This window comes from Corvus brachyrhynchos, unplaced genomic scaffold (genome assembly GCF_000691975.1).
Source record: "Corvus brachyrhynchos isolate BGI_N302 unplaced genomic scaffold, ASM69197v1 scaffold97, whole genome shotgun sequence".
Lineage (NCBI taxonomy): Eukaryota > Metazoa > Chordata > Aves > Passeriformes > Corvidae > Corvus > Corvus brachyrhynchos.
Window position 1 is genome coordinate 6947523 of NW_008239758.1, and position 19540 is coordinate 6967062.

Here is a 19540-nt window from a genome sequence, read left to right on the forward strand (position 1 = left end):
TTTCACCCATTGTTCAGAGCGTCACACTCTGTGGCAGGTGCTGTGTTTGGGATGGAGAATTACTCATGGATGTGTGTGTAACAGCTTGATCAACTGGGAGGAGAGTGGGATTTGGGGAGCTGTGGGCTGTTGGGGTATCCAGCACCATACCTGATGAGTCTGTGTCCTCTAACCCTGGCAAATCCCTTCTCTGGATGATGATGCTAAGAGGAAAGAAAGGTCTTGAAATCCCAGGTGCTGTCAGCACAAGAAAGAAATGGCAAATGCTTTTACAGACATGAAAAAGACTGGAAATGCAGCAGTGGCCCTCTGCTGCAGTCAGGTGAGAGGTAGGAAGGAGCAGTGGGGAATTCTGCAGGGAAGAGCTCTTCCAATGGTGAGACAGACATGTAGGAAGTCCAGCAGGGAGGAAACAGAGCTGAACTTTTCTTCCTCACTCATCGTTGCTAAGAAAAGAAGCAAGCTGTCTGTATTGACATAAAAGCTCAGTTAGAAATGGAACGTGTTCTCATTTAAGGTATGTGGGGTGGGAAGGGATACCCCCAAGGCAGAGGTTAGAGAGAGAGGGAGGCAGTTCTGGCAGCTCTTTCCTCAAAAGAACGTGTTGTGTCTGTTCTGAACTCAGTACACAGCTGAAAATAAATAAATAAAAAGGGAAGGTGGTGTTACACCAACCTCCAAGTGCCAAAATTCACATTTTACAGGCTCTGAGAATCGTATGTGTGAATAGCTCATTGTACTCTCAGATGTATGAGCTGTTGGGGTTTTTTTCCCCCTAGTGTATTTTAGAGTATAAGGAGGTGCTGACTTGTGCAGAATTCAGGTGATAGAGGTCAAAATGTGCAAGAGCCTCAAAAGGGGCTCATGTCTGTTGAGCAAACTCAGGTTGTGCTCGCAGGTGGGGTGGACAGCTCATCTGAGCAGGGGAGAGAAGGCTGGGAACAATTTTGTGCAGGTCTTTAATGTATCCCTACACTCCTCTGTAGGATCAAAACCACCCAGTATTAAAAGGGACATCAGTCAACAAACTCAGAGCAGAGTTGCAGTCCTGTAGAGACAGAGGAAAGTGCCCTAAAAGTATATTTCCATACAAACCTACAGTTGGCACAATTCCTGGGAAATAGCACAAGGAAATCTGCCCGTCTGTAGCTACAGAGGCGTCGTGGATTTGGTGGAACAGGTGTTTGTGTTTAACTGCTGGGAGGAGACGAGCACAGCTCGAAGGCGTGTGACTTCAGCCTTTCAAAAACCCGTACTTGGCGCTGGAGCATGTGGCTTCTTTTCTTCCAAAGTCTCTTTGGTGGCTGCCTCCCAAGGTAATTAGCACAAGGGGAAAATTGCTTGCAAGGTGGAAATTGCTGGTTCAAGCCCACGGCTACGGCTGGTGTGTTTGCACCGTATGTTGAAGGTGTGGAATCCGTGGCTCGTGGGCTCGTGCGTCAGGGTGTAAATAGCCTGCCCTGGATTTGCACGCTATAGTTAGGAACGTGCTTGTACCCACTTCTTAAACTGAGCTGACTTCTTCTGATGTGATAACAAGCAAGTTTCAGGGACAGGAATGTGAGCCAGCAGGGTAGGTGGAACAAGTGCCTCGTCCTTATTTTTCAGAGATCGCTCAGCGCCAGCTTTTCATGACACCCCTGACTGGACAGGACATGGGTTCATACTTTGTTTGTTTCATTGTTTCCTTTTTGCAGAAAGTGGCAGAAAAATTGACTCTTAAGCTTCTTTCTCAAGACTTCTCCTAACCCAGCCTGAGTCTCTAATCTCTTGCCATGTATGTCCAAACTACCTGTAAAACCTTTGCAGAAGGAGACAAATCTTTTGTGAGGATTAAGCAATATGCCTATCTTAAGGGATGCTGGTTTATAGAAATAACAAGCATGAAGGTGAGCATTTTGGAAGAGGGCGGAGACAGCACTGAGTGCAGGGAGATGTATTAAATCACCGTGTGGTGCGTGTGTTTTCGTAGGCACTGTCTGACCAGGATGCATGCATGCACTGATGTGATTCTGCACACTGTTTGTGTGTAGAGTGTGTATAAATATTAAGAGACAGAGCATCAGAGTGATTGCAGCTTAAGTAGGAAAACACTGCTACAACAATGCCACTGCGTTCATAATCCTCTGTGAGTGTTCGCTGCTTTGGTTAAATATGCAGAGACTGATGGAGACTGCCAGTGGATTAGCTCTCGTGTGACTGGTGCCAGGGATTGATTAGCATAAGCAAATTTCTTCTCCAGCTTCCCATCAGTGAGGAGAGAAATGCAGCAAGAGGTCCCTCCGCTGCCTAGGAGGGGACTGGGATGCTGGGGAGGAAAACTGGAGTGGGAACAGTTCGTTCCCAGTGTTAACTGGTGCAACCAAATTAATCCCAAGATTTCTGTAGGGAGCACATCCCCATAGTTTACCTTGCAGAGCTCACAAATTGGCTGCTTTAATTTTTGTTTTCTTGCAAACGCAGTTTTGAGGGTTGTGGAGCTTTTTTCATCGCGTGATTTGTTTCTCTGCCATCTTTTTGGTGATCCTGTTTCAGCAGCTGGATAAAGGAGGGACCTAAAAGCCAATAGACTTAGGGCTCTGGGTTGGGTTTTTGGTTGATTTGGGGTTGTATTTTGTTTTGTGAGAGTTTTTTCTATTTTGTGGGGGGGAGGGTGTTGGTTTTGTTTTGCTTGGGTTTTCCTTATTTCTGTGCTCATCAGAATGAGGGCACAAACTAGCTAATCAGTGTGCTTTTGAGCTGCCACAAGTGCACCTAGTCATTATGGAAAATCTGGGGCTGGATGCTGAGCTTGTGCTCCTAAATGCAGAAGTCCAATCCCCTTCTGTGCCACTCTGCAAACATTCCATGTGTGCATCAGGATCCCCTGGGACTGTCAGTTGTTGGTATAACACTGATCCTTTCACATGTAGCCTTGATAGTGCTGGGGACAGGGATTTGCTGATAAAACAAACCTAAGGCTTGGTAATAATTGAAAATGCACGGTGGTTCACCAGGCAAAGTACCTGCTTATAGAAAACAGATTTCACCTCAAAGTCAACAGACATTTCCTTAGAGAAATCCTGAATTTTGATGGATATCAATATTTAAAAGGACCCTGATAGTCCGGGGAGAGACTGCCATGTAATGTACTTTCAAGTGCAAGCAATCTCTTCAGGGACTAACATCTGAATGTTAAATATAGGCTAGAACAAAAACTGTGCTGAACTAGTGAAATAGTCTTTTCCAGGGGGCAGGAGGCAGGCCACTTCCATGGGCTCTCTCTGCAGCCCTGGAAGAATCATATTAGAAGTTTGTTATGTCTGTAGCATGAGTGCATGTTTTTATTGCATCTTGATAAGTAAATGAAACTCCCCAACCAGCTTAGCTACAGTTACTAAGTCTTATTAAACTTGGAGGTAAATAAGGAAGTCTGCAGCACTTCCATGCAGTGGTGGCTTGCATTAAACCCCCACATCTTCATGAAGCAAGAGCAGATTCTAGAGGCTGCTGAAACTGATTTGTTGTATTGATGGAAATGTTTGATCAGCGAAGAGGGGAGGATGGGAGATGTCCAAGGCTGCCTGGTTTCAAACTCTGTAATAATTTTTTTCACTGGCTGAAAGAACTAAACCATGGCTCTCGCATCACAAATGGTCACATGGAAATGAGAGGAGTCAGATTCAATCCAAAACTTTTGCTTTGCAGGCTTTCTGGAGCTGCTCCACTGGCCCAAAAGCAGCTGCAAGTCTGTCAGTGAGAAATAGGATGTCTTGGGACAGTGCTGTCGGACCTTTCTCCAGGTGTTGTGTTGCACACTCAGATGCAGGCAGTGAGCTGTAACGGTGGAATCAATGAGAAGAGCTCAGAACTAAAACGCAGTTTATTCTAATACATTTTGTGTTCCTGATTACTAAAGCATGCATAGTATTTGTGCATCTTGCAGCACGTCCCAAGGAGCGACTAGCTTTTGTTAAAAGGTAGAAAAGTAATGAGATGCAGTGAATGGTCCGTGGGAAGGGGATGGCTGAGCAGGGATTCCAGCCTCTCATGCCTTGGGAGTGGCAGGACATCCATCCCTGTCTTTGGCGTCACTTGAGCAACCCTAAATAGGTGTCTGAGGGGTCTGCTGGTGTTGAGCTCCTGAAGGCAGAACTAATAAATAATATGTGTGCTACTGTACAGATGGGATGAACCCCCAACCTCTTCACTCCTCCCCACCTCATGCCAATACAGGGCTGGAACCGCCTTGATCCCCATCAGGACAAAGGCTAAACATTAAAGTGAATTATCCCAACGTTATTCCTCATTAATCAACAGCTGCAGGCACTTGGAAATGTCTGTCCAGACTGTTTGAACATTTCCTTCGCTTCAATGGTTGCACTGAGGAAGCAGAACAAATCAAAACACGCCACTGGTCCAACACCACCTCTTCACCTTTCCTACAGCCGGTGCAAGTAAGCAGGAGCCATAAGGGAACAGGAGGTGGTGATGGGCAGCTGGTTGTGTAGAGAGGGAGCTGAATGGCAGGAAAAATTATGTCTTTCCATGGTAAATGAGCAAAGCTGGGAATGAGAGACCAAGGGCTGAGAAGGAATGTAGGCATCCCTGCACTCCTGTGGGCATGGGCAGCTCATGGGCACGCTGTCTGCCTGGGAGGCTGGGCAGTGCTGGATGACTCCAGCAGGTTTTGCTGTGGAAAGAAGCCATCTGTGTAGCAAACAGCCTCCCTCTACCCTTACTGTGCGTTTTTGAGGTTACAGCAACTGATAGAAGTCAGAGAAAACCCACTGAAGCTTTGCCCACCAGGTGTGAGTGTGGAACCTTTATCCCAAGCCCTTGAGAGCCGCTACGTGGTGTGCAGGAGGATGCAGCATCCCCAGTCTGTACCAGGATGCCTTTGGTTCCCACAGGCTGTGCTGGGCTGGTGTCTCTTTAAGGGCAGGTCACAGAGCACATGAATTACCATATTCCAGTAATCCCTGTCCATTGGCCTGCCTGGTCCTCCACGCAGCGGGAAATGTGGGACAAGCAGGGTTTTGAGATTATCTCGTGCTTTGCAAAGCCAGTTCCCTTTGTGCTTTTAGAAAGAGCTTGGTCCTGCACAGGCAGGAGCCTGGGGGTGACATTCCTGGCCGGATGCTGTCCCATGACCACAGCAGCACTCCCATGGCCATGGCAGGTGGGGTCTGTGCTGTGCCCTCCCCCACACACCCCAGAACCTGTGTTTTGTGATGGTCACTTTAACACCCAGTTGCTGACAAAGATCGCATTTAGCTCCCTGATCCCTTCCTCTACAGGGATGTAGTTACTTGATGCAAGGACAAACTGTTTTGCAAAAGTTTCCCACATCTTCCAAACTGATCAGCTTTTTGCCCACCAAAGCTGTCCCCTGGGATGGTGCAAGGGGGAGGAGGCATTTCTCTGACCATGTGCTTTGCTGAAGGCATGCTGATCCTTTGGAGCACAGTGAATAATCTCCTACACTTTCCAATTTCATGGAAATGCCAAGGCAGGAGCAACCTGGCTCCAGGGGACCCAGCAGATACCAGTGACAACTCCATAGCTAAAATAAAACAGGATTCTCTGCTGCACCAGGGGTTTGCCCATGGTTGGGAAGCACTGTGTGAGTCACTGCTGATGGTTCCTGCTCTGATAGCCAGCCCCGCTGTGGGAGATGCTCCTTTTCCTTCTCCTGTCTCACCTACCCAGCTCACCTTTGCCTGGAGTATGTTGGCAGCTCTCCAAAATAAATTTCCTCATGTCCTCAGCCTCTGGTAGGGCTGAGGCTTTGAAGTGAAATGACTTGGTGGTGTTTAGCTGCCCACGTGTGTTTTTTCCTGAGCCCATGACTGTGCTGAACCTGCTCTCATTCCTCAGTGAACTGTACCTGAGATGCCTCTGGCTGCACCTCGGTGAGACTGGCAAGCCTTGCAGTGTCTCCCTCGATACCTTATTTCCAGCCTGGGAGTTGCTGTCCCCAGTTAATTCATTACAGGGATTGAGTTGATGCTTCACCTGTTTTACCCTGCAAACAACACAGGTTTGCTCATGTTTCAGGATCCTGTTGCTACTGGAAAGCAACTTGAAACACCAAGGGACAGGTCTTTATTACCGAAATACTGACAGCCGTTAACTCTGTGTCTGCAGTTGGGTTCATGTGCACTTTGCATGACTCACTGAGCATCTCTGTGCCACTGTCTCTCCACAGATGTGGTACCTGCTGCTGCTCCTTCCCTTTGCTCTGATGGCAAACTGCATCATCACTCTTGGACCTTACTAGTGATAAAATCTCATCACAAAATGTCAGATCTAATACTCCCTCTGTCCCAATCCTTTCCTCAGCCCCTGGAAAATGTCAGTTGACAGGACAAAGTAGGATTTAGCAAATTGTTCCATTTGAAAAGATGGGGGAGGAAGATAGTTCTGATTTCTCAGTGCAGCCCTACTTGCTACTTTTTTTTTTTTTCCTGCCTTTTTGGGAGGCAGGGAGACTGATGAGGGGGGTAGAGCAGTTAAACTGAAAACTGTTAGCTGTTTTCAAACTGAGATGTAATTGTGCTCTAAAAGGACACAAACTGGAAGGAAGTATTTGAGAGTTACCAAACAAAACATTTGAATTGTCCCAAGAGAGTTGCTTTGTTCTTTAACTCACTTCTCTGGAGTATTTCTAAGAATTGCCATAATTTAGAAAGAATTTTAAAAACAACTCTGAGATTAAAAATAAAAATACCATGAAATTTCAGTACCTATACTTGATCACTGGTTTTATTGGCATCAGTGGGAATTTCCCAAGAGCCTCGTGGAGCCAGGATAGGACCTTTGATGTGTTCTCTCTGGGTATCAGTGTCCTCTGGCTCCATCAAATCAGACTGATCTAAAAGTCAGAGGGAAACATGGTAAAAAACGAAGCAAGTGGTATTAAAGCCAGCCACAAATTTAGCACATCTTAATCCGTAGCAGCAGCCCCGGCACTGGGAAGAGGGCTTTTGCAGGAACTCCTTCTCCACTAAGCAGCAGCTTTGTGGTTGCATGACGAGGTGGGTGATGTGGAAAGTGTTCTCCTAATAGCCAGGGTGGTAGCAGTTGTGCAGCATTTCTCAAAAGAGGAAGGATGTCTTAAGCTAATTCTAACTTGCCTAATTTCCCCTTGTGTCCTCAATTCTGCATAAATGTTCAACCACAGGCACTATCCACAATTGCTTAATAGCCTACTTTTTGTGCCCAGCAGCATGCTCCATTGATCCTTGAGCGTGCTCCTGCTCTGTACAGACCCTGGACTATCCATTGTGACATTCCATGCCTTGGGTTTTTCCACAATCTGCTTGATTAGTGAATTAAAGTGTAAAATACTATTACTGCAACCCTAGGAGTTTGCTGGAGTCTTAAAAAACGATAAAAAAGGGCATGGGGTAAACTGGTTGTTTTCTTGATTTTAGGACAAACTACAGAAAAAGATAAAACACAATTAAGGGTTTTTTTAAGCTAGCCTAGAGGTGAATAATAATTTAATAGCTTTTGTAAGATGTTAGATAGGTGTTTCAGTGGATGCTCTATCCCACATTGCCCTCTAGTGAGGATGTTGCAGAGCAAATCGTGCCTTCCTGCAGCCACGAGGATATAAAATGTGGTATTTTAATAACTGGGGACAGGGCTTGTTTCTTACATAGTGATTTTGAGATGCAGTAGTGTGAGGAGGGGCAGTGTTCAGCTGTCACCTGTGCCTGTACCTACACTGGCCATGGCTTTCTCAATGTTTGCCTTTTTCTGAGCTAGTTGTCTGCAAGCATCTCCCTGCTGCTGCTGGATCACCAGCCACAGGTCCCTGCTCTCTTCTGCTTTGGGAAAAGGGGGAAATAATTCCTTTTTGGTTTCAGTGAAGGATGATCTTTTTCCATGTTCTTTGTCTTGGCACTTTGCTCCATGAAAAAAACACCATTTCTGTGGTTTTCCCTGTACACACATGGTCAGACAGCTCTGTGCTTTGGAGATCACGGGGCAGACTTCCAGCCCTCCTTGACCCAACACTGGTGCATCCAAAGGTGTTGCCTAAAGGGTAGAACTGGCCCTTGTCCTTCTGCCTGAGTAGCTCCATTTGTCATCTCCCCAGATGATATGGGGCCCAGCATGTCTTTATGTGCTTGACCATAATTACGTAGAAATTTGTAATTAATGTTCAGTTTTCAATGATATTTGAATGCTGTCTCATTCATCACAGGAATAGCCATGGCAATCTCTGCTAGATGCTGTCTCCTTAAACTCTGTGACTAAAAACTTAACAGTTACAGAACAGTTTGTCCTAAAACCTGTGATTTTCTTCACACAAACGGGAAGGGGCACAGACTGAGTGTGTATTTGGCAGATACGTGGGTGACAACAGTGCCCTGTGTCAGTGCCATCCTCCATGGGGCTGCAGGACCCCGGGAGCCACCATCGTGTTTTGGGAACAAGGATGAGCAGCACTGTTACCCAGCCTGCTCCACGTGGCGTTTGGGGGCTGAATGACAAACACTGATGCCATCTAGTGACAAAAAAAAAAGTGACATGGATATTTTATAAAATCCTGTTGGAAATTGTATAGCCCCAAGCAGGGCTGGGAAGGAGGGGAGATGGGGCTGAGTGTGCTGGGAAATTAAATCCCTTTTTCTCTGCTCTCCCAGCCGGTCTCTTGCCTCATTTCACATCCCATGAAGTATTTCTGCGGGTAACCAGGGAAATCCCACATGAGGCTTTATAGATCCCCAAAGGAGCAAGGCACGGGTTTCCTGAGCAGCTCTCTTGCTCGAGGAGCACAAATTCCCCAATTAATGCTGGATCATGGAGCACAAACCCAGCACCCCAGGACAAGGTGACTGCAGGAGAGGAGACGGCTGGTCCACTTGTGACATGGACATCACAGGCAGAGACCCTGGGGACTGATTTAAGCATGGGCTGCAGTGTGGTGCCATTGCTGCAGCTTTGAGCTTGGCAGAGACACGGCTGGGGCTGGCAGCTCCTGCTGCTGCCCTGACAGCAGTGACTCCTCACTGCAGCTCATACAACCTGGCACTTCTTTCCCTCCCACCACCTTCGTTTGTCCCTCGTGCTGCTGTAGGTGAGAGCCATGAAGGCATTAATGTGCCGGCTTCCTATGTGAGCAGCTGGCTGGAGGCACCTCTGCTTTGCCCCTGGTTATTAATCCAGCCAAGTCCCAGTGCCAGCAACCTGGAGGAATTAGTTTGCACCCTGCATTTTAAAAATGAAGGTGAAGTTGCTTCTCACCATACCAGTTTATTCTGCTTGGCTAAGCCATCATCAGCAGGTGAGGTTTGCCTTGCCTGGGGATGGTGGTCTGGGAATTTTTTTTGCAGCTCTGATGATTTCTCCAGCTCCTGAGAAATGCACAGCGAGGGAACTTGGGAATTAAAAGTTTCCAGATAAGGAACTTGAGGGCTGAGATAGCTGTGTTGAAGTGCATTATAAATGCACTGAGATGCCAGGCAACACCCCCAGAGAGATCAGGAGAGTGAGCAAAGCACCCAGATGCAAGTAAGCTCCTTCATGGGCCATTTCTGAAGTGCAGTGACACCAAGACTGGTGCTGGCACAGGCTGGCACATCTCTGCTGGGGTCCCCCCCTCACCAGGCGCATGAGTCCATCAGCAATGCCTTGCTCAGAGGGAACAAGCAGGCTCTTGCTCTGCTCCATACTGCTCAGACTGTCCCTGCTCCCTTCAGAAATCCATTTACAAGGGTCCTTGGGGGACTTTTTGTTGTTTTTCCCAAATGTTGTTGTTATCCCAAATGTGAAGGTACCAAATATGTTCTTATTGTCTAATTTGAAAATGTTTTGTTTTATCTTTGCTGCTTCTTTTTCTGGATTATCCTTGTGTCCCCCCACCTTTCTTCCCTGGATAATTGAGAGCTGGCACTGTGCCTGTAGCATTCCTGTTTCAGGGCCAAAATGGGAGTGAAAATAAATGCTTCTAAGTACTGTATGGAAACAAATAAGTAATTTACTCATAATAGCTCTTCTCCTGGCATTACACTGGCAATTTCATGCAGGTTTTGCAGAAAGAACAAGCAGTTATGAGAGGCTGGAAGATCCACACACCTTCATGAATATTTTCCGTGTGTGTCTGATGGGGAGAAGGGCTTCACAGATTTGGGAAAGTGCTCCTACTTCTGTAAAGGGACTTTATCCAGCAGTCTGTGACAATGCTCGTTTCATAGATTTGCTGTCCCTAATGTCTGAAAATTCTGTCTACCAGGATTTTAGCTGGAGGTGGCAAAGACAGACTTGCCTGTGGGGAGAAGGCAGGTTTGCTTTACCTTGTGCTGTTGAGTAAGACATCTTTTAGAGCAGCCAGCCGACCAAAACACGGCATATGTCCACACTGTCTTCTCAGCTCAATAGAAATCCTTCAGCATTATCACACCTCCATCTGTTCATTTTCCAGAAGAGATATGGAAAAGTAAAACACATTTAGGGTGCTCTTTTGCCTGGAGCAGTCAACACAGAGACTATCCCTATCTATTTGGCATCAGTAAGGTGATGCCATCTCACAGGAGACAAGCAGAACAACTTGCAATGAATAACCAGAGCCTAGTACTAATCTTCTCTTTTCTCTCTCCTTGTAGGCATCCTGTTTACGATGCTGGTATTTGGACCAGCCTGTGGATTTATCTTGGGCTCCTTCTGTACCAAAATCTATGTGGATGCGGTCTTCATTGACACAAGTAAGGAGAACTGGCTTTGGTTTCAAATCAAATACGCTGAAGTTGTACCAGCAGGACAGAAATGTAGATGCTCATAAGCAGGAAACTGTCATTCCATCTTGAGTGCCTCTTGCATGTATGAGCATCACTTTAGAAGGGTTTTAAGACTGGGATTCAAAAGGTTTCAGCTCTGTCCTGATAAATAACAGATTTGTAGTGGTTAAAATTTATTCCCTTCTGTGGGTTTTCTGCTGTGAGATGGGTTTCAGCCCAGCTCTTAGAGGACACCTCGAAATAGCACTGTGGCATTGTCATACCAGGGGAGCTGTGTCCAGAGCTGTGGGGTGAAAACTGGAGAGCTGCCATCCCAGGGCATGGGGGAACCATCCACGTTCTGATGGAGGCACACCAGTAAGACCCATGCCCAGCACCTTCTGCCCTTGACCCTGCTTGGATGGGTAGCTTCAGTCCCACAGCATTATCGCTTTTCTCCAAAGCACTAAATAATTATTGCTCACCTCGACTTCACTCGGGTTAAAGCAGATTGTTTGCAAATTGTCCTTTTGTTCATTTAGATCGAATTCTGCTCTTATTGGTACCTGCACTATGTGTTCTTCGCCATGAGAGGGCAACATGTAACAGGCTGTTCTCCGTTGCTTCCCCGGCCCTCTGGCAACACAGCAAACCTGATGCTTCATTCCTTTCCTCAGTTGTTCAGATGCTTTTTCCACAGTTCTCAGCTCCACTGAACCTCACAGACCCTTATGCAGGGGTTTTGTCCCTTTGAGGGTGCATTTCATCTCTGTAATGTTGCAAATACATTGTCACAGGGTGCATTTGGATGGAGTTGAACCTTGCAGGACTCAGAACAGAATTGTGCAAATCTGCAAAAGTGTTACTGCCTTTTTTGGTTTCACGTGCACATGGCAGCTGAAGAATTGTAAATAACATCAAATGAGAAAGAAGTATCTTTTGGGATGGCTGAAGCATTTGGCTGCAGTTTGGTCAAACACCACACGGCCCCTTTTCATTCCTTGGCTTTACCAAAGCCTTGTTTGACAGAGGAGCTGTGTGAAACCTGTTAGATATTTGACCATTTAGTATAATTTACACTGAAATATGAATGTACATAGCAAAATACTTTATCTCCCAGTAGAACTCCTCACCATAAGGTGCTAAAAATCTCCAAATGGATTTTAAAGCAATTGGACAAGTTTATATACACAAAAAATGAACACAACACCAAATTTAGCTTAGAAAGCCCCCGAGCCACAAGAAAAATACATGCTGACTTTATTCTTGTAGACTTTCTGGGCAGCTGCAGCTGGTTACCATCAGAGGCAAGACGCTGACCTAGCTAAAAAGTTAATTTGATGTCTTCTGGCCATTTTTAACATAAGACATTGCTCTCAGTATTTACAGCTCAAAAAGCCCAGACAAATACAGAGCCACAGAGGAGAACTGTAAAATGTTACTGCTGAGAAGCCTGGAAGGGCTGTGCCTCAGCCACTTCACAGGGAGGGTGCAGAGCTGCCCAGCTCCAGGTCCTGCTGGCTTTGGCCGTGGTCAGTTGCTGTCATGCAAAAGCTGGGGGCACACATGGCCTCTGTTGATTTATGTATGGGAAAGAATTTCCACTTTGCAGCTGGCTCTGCCTTGCAGCTCAAGGTGGCACAAGGAGAACAAGCTCCAGGGGGTTGAGCCTTGTCCTGTTTTGGGCAGGTGTGGGATGGCAGGGCATGGTGCTGCACTCGCTGTCACCCAGCAGCTATTTTAGGAAGGGAATATGAAGAAGACTCTGATTTGCCTGACTGTTCACACTGTTGTGTTCCCAAGAACCTGAAAAAAGTGCGCTTCAGGCAGGAGGAAGTGACAGCACAAGAATCCAGTCCCTCCACAACACTATTTTTCAAACTTTATCTGTGTTTGAGAGCTACATGTTATTTTCCCTAAGGAGAAAAGAGTTTCCTTCTGTCTCTGCTTGAGAGACAACTCGATTGCCTCACTTGAGACAGATTTTTCAGAGTGGCAGTAACCAGAGAGTCACCATGAACAGAGGAACTTGTTATTCCAGCCCCATGGACCTGGATCTCCCCCAGGAATCAGCTCCAGCACAGGGCACCCTTGTGGCTGTGGCAGCAAGGCAGCAGTTAGGAACACAGTTTTTCCTCTCCTGCTGTTTATTTTTATTTCCCCACACTGACTCAGACCCTTCTTATACCTTATCTCTACTGAGTGGTGGCCTACAGCATACCCTTGCCTTTTATTTTGCTTTTCTTCATTTTCTGATTATTTCTCTACCTTCCTGAGCCCATTTGATGCAGTGGGTGGGTTTCTTTTCCAATATTTAGGACTGTTTCACCCTCCACACATTCACAGGTGTCCCTAAAGCCCAAATGCCAATCTCTTTTGCTGAAAAGACATGTGAATTCAAAGCAGGGGGAGCATTGAGCTCCTGGGAAAACAGGGTAAGCAGGGATGGAGATGCAGTGTCCTTGTGTGTGCTGCTGCTTCTCTGTGCAGGTGTGTCAGGGGAGTGTGACACACTGGGACAGGGATGTCCAAAACCTCAGTGCCAGCACAGGGGACACTGACTGGTGTACAGCAGCTTCCTAGAGCTGGCAGAGCCAAAAACACTGGAGAGAAGCTCTGATTACAGGGTGTTGCAGAAGCTGGAAGTACCATCTAGATAGAAGAGGTGATCTTGGATGTGGAGGTCACTGTGCACTGGTGGCTACATGCTACAGCTGCGGGGTGCACTGTGGGCTCCCACCTTGTGTCTCATGCTCCTCATCAGCCAGCAAAGGCCCCTACAACCACCTTGCAGCCCACGGGATCCTCACACCGTTGTCTTCCTCTCCCCATGGCCAAACCCCTGACTGGTGTTTGCTCCCCCCACAGGTAAGCTGGACATAACCCCGGACGACCCTCGGTGGATCGGAGCGTGGTGGGGAGGCTTCCTGCTCTGTGGTGCCTTACTCTTCTTCTCTTCCCTGCCGATGTTCGGGTTCCCGCAGTCGCTGCCGAATACGAGCGGCCCAAGCCCAGCAATGGGGTCCTGCGGCACCCGCTGGATGGGGAGAGCAGCACGACCTGCTTCCAGCAGCTGAGAGGTGAGACGCTCGTTGTGTTGTCTGTGAGGCTCAGCAGCAGGTCCTCTGTCCCCCCAAAAGTCCTCCAAAAAATCAGTGGCCTGAAGTTTCAGTCCCCAGCTTCTAATTATCGCTGGTGGTGTCTGCATTTGAAAGAGAGACTTTGTTCCACTTGAAGGCGTTGGGTTTTTTTAAGCTGCAGAGCTTCAGAAACGTATGCTAGTCCTATAGAGTTGGTAAAAAAATGAAGGGCAGCACAGTTGCCAGAGCAATTTGTGAACTGCTCTCCAGCGTGCTGTCCCTGCTCCCATCTGCCTCCCAAAACAGAGAGCGAGCCAGCAAGGGCACTTAAAAGAAATTGGGAGCTCCCAGCATCTGAGCTTCAGCTTAGTGCAATCCCAGATACAAAGCAACGAGTGCTGGGCATCACCACAGCTCGTAAACTGAAATGGGAAGAGGGAGATGCCAGCCCAGAATAGCAGCAAAATGGCAGGGCAGAGCGTGATTTGTAGCAAATTAGAGAGAAAGCCTCACATCATGTCCTGCAGTGATGGAAATGGAGGTGACTCTAATTAAAGTCAGCTGAGGATCCAGCATTTCGTGGGAGAGTGTGGGCAAATACCCTTTCTCTAGGCTGCGCTGGAAAATCCTTCATCTGAGAGGGTGTTTCTGTAGCACTGGTGGCTGCTTCCCACTCCCTGTTGCTGTGGCAGAGCGAGTTTCATTACTGCCTGATGCATTTAGATAAACGAGGACAAAATCACTTACTCCCTGTGCAGTCACCTTAATTGGGAGTTGAATGAAGAGCGGGTGGGAAGGAAGAAGAGACTTTGGGGAAAAAAGTGTTGTCTAAAAAAAAAAAAAAGCCTTGAATAGTTGATGCGGTTGTTCATTAAGGGAAGGTCAAAGATGTGAAATTTTGACTTGATGAGGAAATTCAAAAGAAAGGTGGAGGGATAAATAGTTTGAAACTCTGTCAGTAAAATTAATTTCTTCATCCTTTCATCCTTGTTGCAAGGATTTTCTCTTGCATGGGCTTTTCCCATGGTAGGTCCATATGAATAGTTCTGTGGCTTTTGTTGTGTACACATCAGAGTGTCTGCTTGTGGCCACTGAGCTTTTGGAGTACACACTGGAAATGTTTGCAGGTTTTCATACAGAAAAATGAAAGAATATGACGTATCCCTGCTGCACGGAGGGGCAGCAGTTCAGCCTGAGGATGATGCTGAGCATCTTGCACACAGGGAGGCCATGGGGGGTTCACTGAGCATCTGTTGCTCATTGAAGTAGAGAAATGAAACTGCCACGTCCATATGCTTCAAGTATTGATTGCATTAGGAGGCACCACAGTCCTCCATGTTAGTCCTCTCTCTGCAGGTAACCCCATTTTGGATCAGTCGGTATTCCAGGAGCCTCTTTGTAGATGGACTTTGAAATAAAATTTACATCACATCAAATAAGACAAGGAATGACCTTTTTAGTTATTCCTTTGAGGTTGTCACAGACAACACGGGGTTGGTAGCTGACATCTCCTTTCAAGTCCCTTGCCACTGTTGTCACAGTCGGAATGTGGTCAAGAGTCGTGTGGCTGAAGTGCCTGCCTGGAGATGTTCAGACATTCCATGAGGGAAGGCAAACACACCTCGTCCTTCCTGAGGAGCAGTGTTTCAGGTGATGGTTAAATCTTCCTGTGGGTATACATTACTTCCGTAGCAGCTGGAATATCTGTATGCATTCCTTTGTGGCAGCTCCTAGTATCTGTAATCTATTTGTTGATTCTCCTTTGGAGGAAGTCAAGACTGTTTAAGCTTTTTCCTAGAATAAAAAGGACTTTTAATTATATACAGAGCTTAAAAGTATACATGTGCATGCATAGTCATGTCTTCTGTCCTAATATGGCCTTGGATTTTGCATGCATTTGTGAAGCTGAACAGAATCTGTGGAATCATAGAATGGCATGAGTTGGAAGGGACCTTAAAGATCATGTAGTTCCAATCTCCCTGCCATGGGCAAGGACACCTTTCACTAGACCAGGTTGCTCAGAGCTCCATCCATTCTGGCCCTGAACACTTCCAGGGATGGGACAACGACAGCTTTTCTGGGCTTTTCTTATCTGTACCAGGGGCTGGGACCAGAAATGCTCCTTGGTGTTTGTATGGCTATAACCGTGCCTCATTCTTAGCAAGCGTTGTCTCTGCAGCTTGTCCCGGGCAGGGCTGTTCCTGCTGTAAGTCCATGTCTGCATGGAGGTGCAGATTGTCCATCTCTCGTGCAAGTGTGGGGAGGAAGAGTTGTTTCTCTGGATTGATTATGCAAACACCCTCTGTATCAAGCACATCCTTAGAGAATGAACTGCGTCTCCTTTTTTGCTACTGAATGAGCTTTATCATTTTCTATTACATTTTTTCCAACCCTTGCAGTGACTGCCACAAGAGAAAGGACATGGTAGGAGAGGAAGCAGGGTAGTGTCAGCTGGGGACATGCTCTTAGCTGGGTCATGGCTGTCAGCTAGAGACGTGGCACGGCTGGCACGTGGGAGGATGCTCCAGACACCACAAGTTCTGCTGAAAGTCAGTGAGATGGAGGGCTGGCTGAGATTCTTTGGCTTTTCTCTAGCCTTAGCATGCAAAAAAAGCCAGGACTAATATAAAAGGAACATGCTCAATCTTTTACACCTCTGTCAAGGTCTAAGCAGGAGGGAGGGCTCAGCTTTTGGGAAGCCCTGGGATCTCTTCCTGTGGGGTATTTTCATGCCAGGAAAAGAAACATTCTTAAGAGGAGCTGCAAACTTGAAATGAAAGTGGTGCCTTTGAATGGCACAAGGTGGAGAGGCAATCAAAGGTAGCAGAGGCAGCAGGGGGCTCTGCATTGGGGCATGGCAGCTCAGGCAGGAAAGCTTTGGGACAGTCCTGAGAGCTGCTTCCCATTGCTAAACTGGCACGTGACTGCTGCACCGCTTTGCCTAATTAGTATTTCAGCTCAGCAGAGCAAATCCATTTGGGAGCACAGAGAAGTGAAGGATTAACAGCAGCAGAAGTCTGGATAAATGCTGCCATTGCTCTTTGCTCCTGCCTGGCAGGGTTGTTCCAGCCCTGCGCTCTCCGTGTGGTCTGTGAGAGAGCTTCAGGCATGAGCTGTGCAGTCCCTGCTCTCCTGGGGTAAAAGCTTTGCTTTCCTGCCTCTGCTGTGCCTTGGGGACCTCTCTGCTCCTTGGGGCCAGAGAAGATGCTCTGCTGTGTCGGGGCACCTGTGCCCTCTGCTCGTGTCTGTCCAGCATCTGCCCTCTCACTCACTGCCTCTGACACACCACCTGCTCTGGGACGTGCTTGGAAATAGTTCATTAAAACCTTTTTTTTTTTTTTTTAACAGAAATGTCATGTCTATTAAATTGAGCGGCCAGTTCTGATGAAATTTGATTTCGGAATGCTTCCTTGGTGTGATCTTTAACACCTCTGAAACACTCTGCCCTAGATGCATTCTGTTTTGCAATGATTTAAAACAGAAATTCATTACATTCTGCCACTCTGTCTAGCAGAAGAGATTAAAACCCTAAAAGGGTTGAAATTTATATGGAATCCTCCAGGTTTGGAAAGAGAATCTCATTCACAAGGAACTGAAAGCAAACTCGCTGTGTAATAAATGAATTTCAGAACTGCAAATTCCCTAGATTTGGAAACATTTTGGTTTCTTTCCAGCTTCATTTTCAAGAGTGTAGGAGAGCTGGGATGTACAGATGACAGCTGCCTTGTCTTCTGTTCGATTCCTTCCTTCTTTGTGTACCAGTCTGCTGAATATCTAAGGGGGGGAGCCGCTCTGAATCTGGGATTTCTCTCCCACAAAGTGCTCTCTGGGAGCAGACACATAGTGCTAGGCCAAAAGCTCCCAGCTGTGCAGGGAGGGCCTGGACCATGGGGAGCCTGTAATCCTCAGTGGGAGTTCATAGGATTGGGCAGGATTAAAGGCTAACAGGAGTAGTTTTTAACTGCTGACTCTCATGAGCAATAGTGACAACGTTTTGGAGAGGGCTCCATCTTATACATTCATGGCCACAGTGGTGAGGCTCTGGTCCAGGTTTAGACTTCAATGCCTTTTTGGATTTGGGTCTTGTCCCCCTGCGAACATCTTAAAGGCTTGCTGAGAAACCCAGGTCTGAGGTGAGAAGGTGGCAGGTTATCAAAAAAGGCATCGAGTCCCATCAGTCTCTGAGTTTCCTTTGGCTTGTGTTTCATGAGAGTGCAGGTATTGTTGTCGGGTTCTTCGTGGCTGTTTCCAAACCAGCATCTTGTTGTCAGCACCATTCAGCCTGCACACCTCAGGGCCCAAGCTGAGCAGCAGCTGAAGGCTGGCAGAGCCTGTCTCCAAAAAATGCTTTCCCATTACTTCTGTGTCACAGGTGAGGGAGGTTTATATCCCCCTCTGAAGATGAGTAAATGTGGTTCCTGCAAGGAAGACGATGGACTAGAGGGACTTGCTTTCCATGTTTGAGCATGTTACTGCTGCTTCAAGCTTGGATCTTGTCAGGAAGGCTCTTTTTACTTAGGTGTCTTCCTTTTTCTTCATATCCTTCATGAGAATTTTGCCAAGGCTACATGGAACTTCAGCATATTGAATTTATCTAAGATATCTTCAGCACCTCTTGCCTTACTCCATATTCTCTTTTACAGGAGCTACCTCTTTCCAGAATGTATTTTCTTGCTGTCTATGCTGTTTTCTTCATCCCTTTTTCCTCAAGCCAGGTGGAGGTTTTGCCTTTTGTTTTCTCTTCAGATCTGAGGCTTGCTGCTGACATGGGTAGTAGAAAGTCGTATTTTGGCTCAATGCTACATTTTGCCTTTCTCTCACCACACTGTCCTAGGTGGACTGGGCTGTAAACCTCCCTCTAATTTATTACTTTGCTTTCTGTGTTCTTCATCTTTACTGCAAATTGAAAACATGTCTCTGTAGGGTGCTCCAACCAGAAACAGGGGCCTTGGTGATTGTAATGTTCCTAACAATTCATTTCAAGCACCAACGTGATGATTATAGTTTGTCGTTTCTGGAGAGTAGTTAAACCTCGTGTAATGAGGTTGCCAATTATCCCCGGTACTCCCCGATGTGCAGTGACAAATCAAAGCTACTTGGTGTATGTAAGTATGTGCGTTTGTCAAGCCCCTGGCCTGTCACCCTCAGAGGCCCCACAGAGGGAGACAGGGAAGGATGTTTGATGCCTTGGCACGCACGGGTGTTGCTGGAGTGTGAGAAGGTCAGAAGTCAAGGGGTTGGTGGGGGGGGTTGGAGAGCTTCGGGATATCCACCCAGGTCCCTCCCAGCCTGTGGATGATCCTGTGACCAAACGCTGCACATGGATGGTCTGAAGAGTTGGGTTGAAAATACTTCAGCAGTGAAAAAAGGTGTCATGTTCTCCTCAGTGCATCTTGGCAGGGCAGTGGGAATCGCTTTTCTGCTGCCGTTTCTGGAGCATATTGGGTGCAGCAGCATGAGGATGTTAAATGAGCTCGTCCTTCTGGGAGTGGGAGGATGAGTCTGTCTGTGTGCTGTGTCTGGTACAGCCTGTGGGTTCTCTGAGTAGATGTTTGAGACTCTTTGGACTCCAAAAGACTTTTCTCACTTGGCAAATGGACTTCAGTTGAGATTTGCTGCTCCAAAGTGTTCACGTAACCTTTGGGTCCGTAAGGTGTAGGGTGACTTTTACCATGACTCCTTCTGGGTTGAGTCCAGTGAAGAAGCACCATCCTTAGCTGTTGTGTTCCCTAGGGCTTCACTGTCCCTCAT

The 19540-nt window shown here is 47.0% G+C and overlaps 1 protein-coding gene across 1 annotated transcript in view; it reads left to right on the forward strand.

The window, feature by feature from the left end:
• The window catches only part of SLCO3A1 (solute carrier organic anion transporter family member 3A1), a 109377-nt gene that overhangs the window by 70300 nt on the left and 19537 nt on the right, over positions 1–19540 (forward strand). The window contains 3 exon segments of the mRNA XM_008640158.2: positions 10599–10697; positions 13578–13693; positions 13696–13789. Of these exon segments, the coding sequence (XP_008638380.2) occupies positions 10599–10697; positions 13578–13693; positions 13696–13789 (309 nt within the window).